This window comes from Brachyistius frenatus, unplaced genomic scaffold (assembly GCF_029030835.1).
Source record: "Brachyistius frenatus isolate BFR_SWC_R1_liver_20210118 unplaced genomic scaffold, ASM2903083v1 Contig_55, whole genome shotgun sequence".
Classification (NCBI taxonomy): domain Eukaryota; kingdom Metazoa; phylum Chordata; class Actinopteri; family Embiotocidae; genus Brachyistius; species Brachyistius frenatus.
In genome coordinates this window covers 473,669-486,259 of record NW_027210654.1, presented here as the reverse complement: position 1 = coordinate 486,259, position 12,591 = coordinate 473,669, and the positions used below count along the sequence as shown (strand labels likewise).

The 12,591-nt window shown below is 40.5% G+C and overlaps 1 protein-coding gene across 1 annotated transcript; it reads left to right on the top strand.

Moving 5' to 3' along the window:
- Positions 1-68: 68 nt before the first annotated feature.
- uri1 (URI1 prefoldin like chaperone) lies at positions 69-9,367 on the top strand. Its single transcript, XM_069705246.1, has 11 exons — positions 69-472; positions 1,591-1,625; positions 4,218-4,296; positions 4,533-4,668; positions 5,848-5,939; positions 6,035-6,098; positions 6,264-6,459; positions 6,583-6,820; positions 6,933-7,084; positions 7,224-7,464; positions 8,619-9,367. The coding sequence occupies exons 1-11, from the start codon at positions 401-403 to the stop codon at positions 8,805-8,807; spliced, it is 1,494 nt and encodes a 497-aa protein (XP_069561347.1). The 5' UTR covers positions 69-400; the 3' UTR covers positions 8,808-9,367.
- Positions 9,368-12,591: the final 3,224 nt, after the last annotated feature.

The window sequence follows — 12,591 nt, the reverse complement described above, 5'->3', positions numbered from 1 at the left end:
TAACGACGAAATCTTTTATTTTGAATGCTCCAACCGGATGTTCCGCTGCTCTTTCCGGTTGTCTTGACGTTGGGCTTTGAGGTGCATGGCGCAGCGAGAGTGACGGGGAATATCTGCTAATCTTTGGATTTTAAAAAACAACAACCCCCCCCCCCCCAAAAAAAAAAACCGAGGATATTTTTGGAAATCATGCAGAAATCGTGAAATGAGAGTGTGAAATGATATCGCTTCCGAAAGAGTGGATAACCATCACTGCCCCATTGATGAATACGAGCAGAACGGGTCTGAGGAATTACTGCTGCTGCATTCATAAACACTTCTTTAGGACTCACAACAACCCCTGAGCTTTGTTTTGGGGTCACATTACACCACAAAGTCCTTTCGTGCACGTGGGTCGACCATGGCTGAAAAAGGTAAAATGAATATAGAGCATCTCGGCGGAGTTGTCAGGCTCCGAGAGGAACACGAAAAGGTAATTTTTTTTTTTTTTTTTTTTTTTTTCCTTATCAGCTGACGCAAAAAAAAAAAAAAATCTTGCTGGCTAGTAACTAACGTCTGTCGTTAGCCAAGCCGGGCTCGCTGTTAGTGGCCACGCGGCGGACCAAGTCGGGCTCTTTGAACAACGAGTAGAGCTGCTGAAAGTGTTTTTTTTTATTTATTTATTTATACTTTAAATATAAACACATGTGCACTCTTTTTATTTTATTTTTTTTATTAAAAAAAATAAATAAAAAAAATCATATATGTCGCATTTGTAAATGGAGAGTTTCATTGTTTTGACTTTTCAGTTTTCCCTTCAAGTTCAAGGTCTTTAAATGTTTGTGGATGGTGTCGTTCACTCACTTTCGTTTCCTTGTACTTTTGCACAACTGCTGCGAGGTTTACTTGCAGGACTTGTTTCCTTCTAGACTTTTGAAAATGGGCTTCGAGTGTGTTTTTTTTTTAAATTTTTTTAATGAATTTTAGATCAACTAGCTAATGAAAGATGAAGAAATCTCCCTCCCCCTTTCCTCCCCCTTTTCCTCCCTCCCAGATGAATATTCAACCCGGAAGTAGGAATTTGAATTACAACATAATGCCCACGGTTACAATTCCTTTAGAGTTTGCCATAAGAAAGTTTAAGATGTAATCAATTCTTATATTACTCACTGTAACTGTCCAATATTCATATGCTTTGTGATGAGAACTATTAGGGATACACAGTATTGGATTTTTTTTTTTTTTTTTCAGCTACTTGAAAGTGAAGAGCTGTTTGTGCAGATGTTCTGTCCATTTGGACTTTGTTTTGACAGCTGTGTTTGTCTTCTTCTCCGCTCCCCTTCATTTGTTTGGGTATAATGTCTGTTTCTTTGTACGTCTCTCTGTAACTGTGACAAACTACTTACAGTGTCTGTCTTTTATAAAGTAGTATTTTCACTGTTAGAAACTAAACTGCTGATCATAAAATATATCTGAACGGTGAATCTGCTTATTGCAACTTTGACATTTCTCCCTTAACTTCTTGAGACTATTACATTTTTTGATACGAGACTGTATATGCTGTATTGACTTTGAACGTGATTCATATTGAAATTATGTGTCCTAAAACAGGTGGTGAAAAACTGTGAAAGTCGGATTCAGCACTGGTAAGCATTCAAAGTCTTATAAAATGTTGCACAAAGTTGATTGTATAAAATCCTAATGTTGCATCTGCAAGTAGCAAAGATTAACACAGCTTGTAATACGATCCCTTATTTATTGGCGACATAATAAATGTCAACCTGTCACTCAAAGCAATTCAAACATGTAATATTACTTTAATTTTTTTTTTTTTTAAATCGAATTTGCTTGACAAGGCTTAGACATCTGAATTCTTTAGTCCTGTATTGTACAAATGCTTAGTTATACAAGTTATTGAGTCACAGCCGAACAATGGCTCTTCTGCACATGTCTTTCAGATTGAATCAATATAGTGAAAGTTAAATGAATATTGTATTGAATATTTCAGCCACTTTATAGGCCTTGAACACTCACACAATGGTACTCTTGTCTGATTGTCTCATGAACTGCTGGATGGGCTGAAGAGACCTTTGTAGACATAAAAGCTGGATTCTGTTGTATTCTGTTCTATTCCTCTTCATTAGACCTCTACTCAAGTTGGCCTTTTTCATTCCAGACATTTTGATTTGTCATTGAAGGACAAGAACATGTGTTTGTGTCAGCATTATTATTAACAGTACACAATGAGAGTGAGCTCGCATGGAGAAAAGCAGGACCTGGAAACTGAAGCAGCTAAACGGAATATAACCATTATAAATTGCATAATTTCCAGTCATGCTTTTCCTGCTGTGACATGTCAAAATTGGAATGAATGAAGTGTTAGAACAAACGAAGTGAACTGGGGACTGACAGCGATGTCAGTCAAGCACAGGGTGGGTAGATCCGAGTACCTATCTTTCATTTTTCCTGACTCCTCGACCTTCCCTTTACTTGTAAATTGTTCTGGTTGTTCATCTTAAAAGGCGATTCACAAAGCTCGTCTCTCCGCTCTGAGCAGTGAGGGTCCAAGAGCAAGGAGCAATCTCTGAGGATCCATGAGACTTTCTTCGTGGAAGTGTAGTATCACGCATCCTTTTATCAGAAATCAGTCATTATTGTGTTATAGAGAGGGCATTTTATTGTCAGTACATATTAAAAACTGTAAAAAAAAACAAAAAAAAATTGCAACACTGTTAAAACCTTCCCAACATAACACTTGGTGTCAGTTCAGAGGACATGAGGTCTCATTTCTCTAAAACCATATTTCCTGTCTTCTCGCATCTTTTCCTTGCACGTCTTCACTGGGAGGGGTGAAGATGTGAGTGACGGAGGTGTGGATGCGATCAGGGGAATTGACACGAGCTCTGTGTGCAGACATTTGGAAATAGCAGCGCTATGATCAGGCCGATTGAGTGGGGAACACCCGTGTAAGTGGACCATGACTGCAGGGGCTTTACTAAAGTGTAACTTTGTTACAGTAATTGCATTTCAATTGATTTACAGCGGTGAGTTACTGCCAGTATTCTGCTTCGTACGGATTACACAGTTTTAGAGTAGTAGTTGCAGGAGTTTAAAGATTAGGAATACAAGATTTGTAGATATGGTGGAAGCTACAGCTATATTTAGGATTCTGTGGGAATAAAGGCAAGCACTTGGCGGTTAAAGGGCAATAAAACACTTCTGTGCTCAGCAAAGGAGTCGAGGGTATCTGTAATCGTCACCCTACTGGCAGGGATGGCAGAACCTCACAGGTGATTTCACTTACTGCTGATTAGGGCCCTTATAAAGCCTGCGGGTGGGCACGCACTGCGATCGACATCTTCCTCACTCTCCCGTCAGCGTCGCTGAATCTGTTCAGGTGGCACGAATTACACCTTTAATCATTCTTATTTGTACAATAATCCAGAGGCTTTTATGTATTTAAGAAAAAAAAAAAAGAAGAAAAAAATGACCTACTTGTCATGGCACATATGTATGTCACTGTCCCTCCTTGTTGTATGTTTATGTCATGCATAACAACAATATGACAAGGCTTACTAAAATACTGTATCTATTGCACAACATGCATAAAAGCACTATTCTTCTGTAGCTGTACTACGTGGGGTTTAAAGTGGTCCTTTAAACGGTCGGTTTCAAACATTCGAGCGGAAAAGGAGCGCGTAAAGGGAAGAGTACTCTTCCAGCAGATCACCAGAGATCGACCAGTGAGTGATTTATTGCTCAATATTAAAGGTTTTTGTATGCACAGTGCTTTCTTCTGGCTTTATAATACTTGCTTCAAAAGGCATTGGAAGTTAAGCTAGCCGCAGTACTTTATGTTATGGACAAAGCTGACTTTAAAGCGTTGCTAGCTGTGTTAAATTAACCAATGTGATTTTTTTTTTTTTTCCCTGAGAAGAGAAGAAAGTTGTTGTTTTTTTTTTTTTTTTTTTTTTTACTCCTGAGGTTTTACATGGCAAATAACTACAAATGAATAACAGCGCCATCTTGAGGCCACTTGGGTTTCTCCACCTCTTGCTTCTTTCCTTGAAAGGGAAACGGGCACTTCCCCATTACTCCATAGCCTTTTTTTTGTTTCCATTGTTCCCATTTTTTACCTATCCCAAACAAAATGAATTGGATATGGAGCAGTGGCTTCAAAGTAGAACGCATTTATTTGAATAGTTGTTGCATCTACTTAATTGTAACTGTCTTTGCAGGAAAAAGGTGTCAGGTGACTATGAAGCCCTCAATGACCGCCTCAAAACTCTCCCAGATCAACTGTCTTATGACATCATGGCGAGTGCTGCTAAACTTGTCTAAAATACACTGGAACAAAAACATTGTTATCTGCACAGAAGTTGACTCGAAACATGTATTTTATTTTTTTATTTTATTTTTTTTTTACTCCCAGTTTTGTTTCTTCTTTTTGTCCCACTTTCATGTCCACATTCTGCCACCTGCTGTATTTGAGCTTCTCTTCTCTTCCGTTCTGTTCTGATCTTTTTTATTTCCATCCACTGTGCCACAAACAGGTGCCATTTGGCCCTTTGGCCTTCATGCCTGGGAAGATGGTGCACACCAACGAGGTCACCGTGCTGCTGGGTGACAACTGGTTCGCCAAGTGCTCTGCCAAGCAAGCAGAGAAAATTGTCGATCACAGGATGAAATGTGAGCGAACGACTGTTTGTATGTCCTCGCTAAACAGACGTCACTGTGGTTATTTATTTATTTATTTATTTGTTTTTGCTGGAATCACTTCATGCTGCTGTTCATCCAGCAGAGGGTGTCGGTGCATCACGTCTGAAAAGCCTGTCTTGAGCAATGAAGTTACTTTAAACAGTGCCATGATTCACCACAGGAGTTTAGGGGCAAACCTTTGTTTATAGATGCTGTAACTATAAAACAGATTGGGAAAGAAAAAAAAAAAAAAAAATGTTTTTGACTCATGCAGGATGTTAAATTTCACGTGTGGTTAAAGGGTTGCAGACTGCAGGGCGTATTCGCTGCACTCATTGGCTGTGCTGTTTTTGCATTAAAAGATTACAGGTCACCGCTGTCACTACGTTGGCTGTAAACCTTGTGATGACAGTTTGTCTGGTCAAACGAAGCACCGTCGTTGCGGCAGTTTTGTTCGATCTAACGCAGCTTGTGTGCAGCTCTGCCTCCCTGTGTGTTAACCCCGCTGTTCATTTCAGGTCTGAAAAATTTCATATCAAGTCAAATGGGCCCAAGTAACGATCTCTGATGTGAACATTATTAGAATGTTTAGTGAAGCAGAAATGTGCCGCCACAGCCCATCCGCCACCTCCCCTCAACCCCCCTTCCTCCTCCTCCACCATCTCCTCTTCCTCCTCCTCCTCCTCCTCCTCCTCCTCCCTCCTCTCCTGACCCTGCCCACCCTGCTATTACAGAGCTAAGTGCTGTAATACAAACAAAGCTAGCTGAAATGTGTCAGACAGCGGCTGAGTTGTCAGGCCGTCTGTGTTTGACCTTTCCTCACTTCCAGTTGATGCACTGACTGGAAGGGCTCCCGATCGCCATGGAAACAAGGGCCCTCTGCTGCTATTAGTGAAAGGGCTTAATTGTTGTGAAGATTTAATGATCCGGAGTAGTATTCAGGGCAGAAGATATTATGAACTGTTTGTGTCATCATTTTTCATTTCTTTTTTTTCTTTTTTCTCTTTTTTTCCCTTCCACAACTTGTTTAGGATTTTAACTCTTAAGCAGCTGGTTGTCATTGTTATGTTAAATGTTTTATTGAAATCTCTTCTGTGCCTGTGGCAAGTTTTCTGGCATATCTGCCTCGCTGAATGCACATTTTGATGATAATGCATCTGTTTTCTGCAGATGTGAAGAATGAATTAGATGATCTGTCCAAGACCATGAAAAACTTTGAAGCCAGAGTTGGGTTCGTGAAGGATTTGGAAACAATCTCAGCTGTATGTTGTATTACTACAAGTCATTGAACACATAAGACATTGCGTACGACGTAAATGGGGGCAAATGTATTGACTGCAGCATTCTTGTTCTTTAGAGTAAAGGGGACTATACTGACATCAGAGAGAAGATCGGAAACGATGATTCTGCTGTCACCAAAGGTATCTTTGTTAGCCGATTTCCTGACCTCATATCACTTGTACATTGTGGCTTATGAGAGTGCAAAGAAAGCCTTTAACTCAGTGCTTAATTCTACACCATAAATAGACTGATATTTAGGCGTAAAGAGTTTAAGCATTTCTTTTCTATCCCGTGTGCTTCAACAGGAAAACAAAGAAAAGCTCACAAACCCAATTCTAAGCCCAAGCAGGACGTGGTGTTTGATCTGAAAGAGGAGGATGAAGAGACTGAAGGAGAGAGCAGAGATGGAGGGAGCAGTAAAGGCATCATGACTGAGGAGGAGTTGTGGGCTAGGCTGGATGAACTTGAGAAACTAGAGGAGCTCGAAGATGAGCAGGACAGGTAGATGAACACATTCAGGGTGTTTTCTTAATGTCCCCAATAAGTGCACAACCTCTGACCTAAAAAAAAAAAAAAAAAAAAAAAAAATCTATAAAAATGTCTCCTCAAAATGTATTTCTCCAGATTATCTGATAATGCAGACATGAACGGTGAGGACACATCATCCTCTTCCTCAGAGGAGGAGAAGGAGGCAGATGCTGCACCTCCAATAAACGGCCTCAGTTTGAAGCCAGCCTGGACCTCTGGGCCTCACAGTAAAGAGCCACTCAGCATAGACAGGAAGGAGGAAGAGGACTATGAGGAAGAGGAAGGCAACTGTTTACCTACCATCTTCTTCTCTCACACAGTCGAACCCAAAAAGGTCAGAGTGATAAATAACTTGGATGTTTGGTCCTTATCTTTTTGATACTGCGGTGTATTTCTGTTTTAGTAGCTTCCTCTTCACCCTTTCCTGCATCTGTGTCTCGCTTCAGGTGAGAATAAATACAGGAAAAAACACCATGTTGAAGTTCAGTGAAAGGAAAGAGCAGAAGGAACACTCAAAGAGGAAGAAGAAGAACAGTCACAATAATGGACACTCTCATCACGAGCTTCATAAAATCACAACTCCAGCAGACATTTACAGGTAAAAACAACGCACAAAAACCAAATATATTGAGGGCTACATTTCGACACATCACAATTAAAACAAAAAGAACAGACTCTGGTTTGAGGCCTCTTTTTTATGTTCCCCTTTGGTGAAACTGGACGGTTGTTGTTGTCAGGTTGTTCGTGGATGTGAAGAACGGGGAGCTCATTCCCAGGAAGTCCATCCTGAAGTCCCGCAGTCGAGAGAACAGCGTGTGCAGCGACACAAGCGAGAGCAGCGCGGCAGACTTTGAGGAGCGCAGGATGATGGGACGCAGCTACAGCCACGATGAGGCGACGCACAGCGACACCAGTGATGGCATCACGGAGGAAGACAGCCCCACAGCGGTGCCGCTGCCATTCCCCAGTCGATTTGAGGTAAAAAAAACAAAAGAGCTATCTTTCTGTTGGTTTTCACGCCAGCGGTGGCCTGAAGAATATTTGGTCACACTTCTTCGTGTAGTCTTTGATCTCATTTCAGTGCGAAGGACTCTGCAATGTACTTCTGCAGAAATAGTTTATGAAAATGAAACTCTTGAGCTTCGGATCTTTAGTGAGAACACTACTACAGAAACCTTGAAAGACTAAAAGTTAAACTGTTACCTGACCTGAATGCGATCACAAAAATCGTTAAATGTCATCACCAGAAGCAAAATTAACCAGAAAAGACAGCATTAAAAGAGTAGGAAGTCTTTTGATAGCTCTGGATTCAACTGGGCTCGGGTCAATGATGTTGCATCTGTGACGCCGTTGTGATCGATCCACCACGCGTCTTCATATCCCATCGAAAGCGTTTCAGAAATGGTGCGTTTGACTGCCGAATTTAGTTTATTTGCTGATTTGGTCATTTTTTCTTGATTTTTGTGCCTCTATCATGGGTAAGTAGGTGACCTATTTATGCTTTCTTTTGCTCCGCTTTCTTTCTGCATGTTGCCGTTATTTCCTCCTTTGTTTTTGCTGCAGCCTGCAGACAAAGTTTGGTCCAGTTATGAACAACATGAATTGAAGATTTGAGGCTGTGTTTTAAGTGTTTAAAAAAACATTCATCCTCAAAACGTTTACATCTATATTTCACTTACAGTGGCCGATAGCCGGAAGAAAACACATTTCTTCTCCTACTAAAAACCAGGCGGGTAGACGGTGATGTGATATACAATTAGAAATTTGCACTGGGTATTTTATTTTTAGAAAATTGACTTTATGACGTTCCTGTGTTTGACTTTCCGCCCGGCTGATCTGCTCTGTGCAATTTGATGGGTCTTCCGTCAGAAATAGATGAGATGCATAGTTTTAGCGGAGCAGAGCGGAAAGCCGCTCCTGCAATGCTTCTGAAACGCGCTGCGCTACATCTGTTGGAATCACAAGCGTTGCCTAGAATGGCCGCGATCGGCTCCTGTAGCTGCGTCGCAGCCGCAACGCAACTCAGCTGGCCCTGGTGGCCTTTACAGTAAGTTCAGATTGAGTGAGGGGGAAATTGATCAGCCATCAATTACCAATGGCAGTTTCCTAACTTCTATCTCTCACTCCCCCAGGCTTTTTCAGGTACAGTGGTAGAAAAGGACCCGATGCCTTCAGCTGTCCCCTATTTGACCATCGCTCCACCAGCTCTTCCAACCATACTGGAGAGGAAACAGGAGGAGGTGGCGCCCGAAGTCCCTCCACCGCAGCAGGCCCCAAAAAGGGTGTCCAAGTTCAAAGCTGCCAGGTTGCAGCAGAAGTGACTGTTTAAGTGCAAGTATAATCTTTTCACCTTATTCTGACTTCAAGCCTTTTCTATAAGTAGTAAACTGAACACAAAACAAACCACCCTCTCCTTTCTTTCACTCGTCTTTTATCCACTCACATTTTTAATCTTACAGGGTTTCTGTCATGAAATGTGAGGAAAAAAGTACAGTAGCCACGTTAACAAATCAGCATTTTGTGTTATGAAGTCTCTACTGCTACAGTACAAAAAGCACTTAATAATCACCCATCTTTCAGCTTAGGTTCTTTAAGCCGTTTGCTGTCTGTCGTAACTTTACTGTAACCAGTTTATCTCTTCTGTTGCTACTCGCCATTGCCAGGTTAGGTCAGACTGTAGGCTTTGCTCATAGGATGAGTTGCCTTGTTTTGTTTCCTTTTCAAGTGTTTTTTCATTAAACAGAATCAAGTCGCCGCTATATCTCCTATTTTTACCTTCTCTTAACCCGTCTAATGAATGTATGTATTCCTTTGTGACAAGCTTTATGTAAAAACAACAACAGAATATTGACTCCAACTAAAAATAAAATAAATGATTTTGGCTACAAGTCTTCATTCCTCTTTGTTCCCAGAAAGAAAAGATTGTCTTGTGGTGCGTTCATACGCTGTGGGAAAGTTCAGACCTCCCGAGTGGAAGAAAAAAAACCCACCTGAACGTCTGTCGAACCGAGAATTTCCCAACAGGAAAGTCACGTTTTTGAGAGAAATACAGTGGTGTGAAAAAGTGTTTGCCCCCTTCCTGATTTCCAATTTTTTTGCATGTCTGTCACACTTAAATGTTTCAGATCATCAAACAAATTTAAATATTAGTCAAAGATAACACAAGCAAGCACAAAATGCAGTTTTTAAATGAAGGTTTTTCTTATTAAGGGAGAAAAAAATACCCAAACCCACATGGCCCTGTGTGAAAAAGTGTTTGCCCCCTCCTGTTAAAACATAACTTAACTGGTTTATCACACCTGAGTTCAATTTCTCTAGCCACACCCAGGCCTGATTACTGCCACACCTGTTCTCAATCAAGAAATCACTTAAATAGGACCTGCCTGACAAAGTGAAGGAGACCAAAAGATTCTCAAAAGCAAGACATCATGCCGAGATCCAAAGAAATTCAGGAACAAATGAGAAAGAAAGTAATTGAGATCTGTCAGTCTGGAAAAGGTTATAAAGCCATTTCTAAAGCTTTGGGACTCCAGCGAACCACAGTGAGAGCCATTATCCACAAATGGAGAAAACATGGAACAGTGGTGAACCTTCCCAGGAGTGGCCGGCCGTCCAAAATTACCCCAAGAGCGCAGCGACGACTCATCAAATGTGGCGTACAAATAATAATGATCTTCTGAATGAAATTCTGAAAATATTTTGTCCCTGTGATGGTCTACATGGGTGATGACGAGGTTGATGCAGAGCAGATTTCCTGTGGGCTGCCATGTTGCCTCCGTTGTTGTCATGTGAATGCTCTCAACTGGGAAGTCTGAGGTTATCAAATCGGAACTTTCCCACTTCCCAGCTGCCTGAATGCACCATTATGCTTAAGAAGATATTTCATTTATGATCTGCAGACAAGGCTCTATTGTGTTTATGAATATCTTAGTCAAGATTTTCTCCAATTGTTGCTACACCCTGCATAGTAATAATGGATAATAGTAAAGCATTTTTGCTCCTGATACTTAGTGTAAATAGTTTTGGTCTTTAAACAGCTATTACCAGACACTGACTGAGCTAATGTGGGCTTTTATGAATTATTGTTACTTCTTGTGAATTTCCTGTCGTGCATTAAAATTTGACGAGCTAAGTAAAGCACCAACCCGAATCGCAGCTGAACTTTTAAGGGAGCAATAACGTTTCATCAAAGTCGGAAGTCAATTGAACACAAAATGCCTTCTGCAGTCACTAAAAACTCAGTCAGGCTGCTGCCTTAATGGAAGAGAAGAAATTTCCGAGCCAAACAAATCAAGGGTGTTATGGGTGCAACACTGAATCTTTGCTGCTAAAGACCAGAAGAAAGTCTTATTTAGAGATCAAAAAACTGCAGTTCATGGTTCCAGTCAATGAGCTTAGGAAAAGCACAGGATATAAAACCCCTGCATAACTCCGTATGTGGATGATGGGAAATGCCTGTTTTGAGTTATTTCAAAAATTACACAGAGATGTTGCATCTGAAACCCCTTTGTGGCTAGACATTATTTGTAAAAGGTAGAGGTAGAAATACTCCAGTAAAGGACCTACACATTCTGCCTAAGTGCAGTATTTGTGTAAATGTATGTATTTTTCACTATGCCATTCTGCACTCATGTCAGAGTGCAGAATGGACACGTTTTAATTCGGCGACTGCAAATGAAGAAAAGAAAATTCATTTTATATTACTTTGTTATTTGCTGCTCCAATTATTTTGATGATTTCATTTAAATCTAAACAATGTCAAACATTCAGTCATTATAAGGAAAATCCAAGTTTTTAAAATTAACTCAAAGTTGACTTCAGGTTTTTTTTTTTTTAATTTATTTATAACTAATTGTTAATTTCTTCTGACCACAAACATTTTAATCTGAGTCCAGTTGTTGACTAATAATTTTCTACCCACATAAATACACTTAAAACCAGGTGAAGTAACTTTTTTAGTAGATTTAAAAAGGCCATGGAGGGCTTCACTGCATTGTCTCTAACTTTTGATTATTAGCACGGCAACTGATACACACCACTGTGCTTCATCTGCCCCCAAAAGCAGCTTTAATTAAAGCAATGGCTTATGAGTTAAAGGGCTATCACTCCCTTTTAGTTAAATGGTGGGAGTGCAGGTCTCTGATAAGAAGCTTTTAAACAGGTCCTGAGAGGTGACCCCTCCCCCCACCACCACCACCACCACCACCTTCTCCCACCCCTTTCATCAGGATTATTTCTCCAATATGAAAATCCAGGTAGCATGAGACAGATTAGCCAATGCTTAACATGCTAGTGTTGTGTTGGTGAGACACAGATCAATGGACTTATGTAGGTTAAGCTGCCAAGGTATATGCTGGAACATAGCAGAACTACATTTCAAAGATATCGTGCACATCCCGCGAAACTATGAGCCAGAACACACTCAAGATCTACATTTCAGGGATTAAGAGGGATTTGAAGAGTTGTGTGATGAAGAATTCCAGCAGGTATTGTTGTCCAGACAGGTGCTCGGGCCTGAGAGGGGGAGAGGAAGAGTTGCATTTAGCTCCAAATGACAGAAGAATGGATTAAACAGCAGCCATTTTATCTGCCTCGCTGCTATTAGAACTCACATTAACGACTCAAGTGTCTTGTAGCTACATCATTTACACTCGAGGCCTGTAAGAGCAACTGGTTTCTGCTCCTCATTTATTCCATCAGGAATCTCAGGTGGGAATTACAGGAGAGAAACAAATGTTCAGAGGCAGCTGACATGATCTTTGCACTGTTGTCGTTGAGTTTACCTCAAATATAACTTGAATTTTGTGTTAGCTGTTTCTTAAATGTTATCTGTTTTGGAAAAAAAAATTAATTTAACTAACCTTCTCCCCAACCCCACCCCCACCCCCACCCACCCCCCCCCAAATTAGGTAATTTATTAAGAGACCGATTGAGAGAAAATTTGAAAACTATTTAATATTGTCTGGTTTCAGCTATTAAAATATCAGGATTTTTTAAAATTTATTTCTGTCTTTAATTATCTTAAATTAGCCAAATTAATTATCTTTGACTTTTGGACTTTCTGTCAAACATAACCACATATTTGAACACATTATCTTGGCTCTG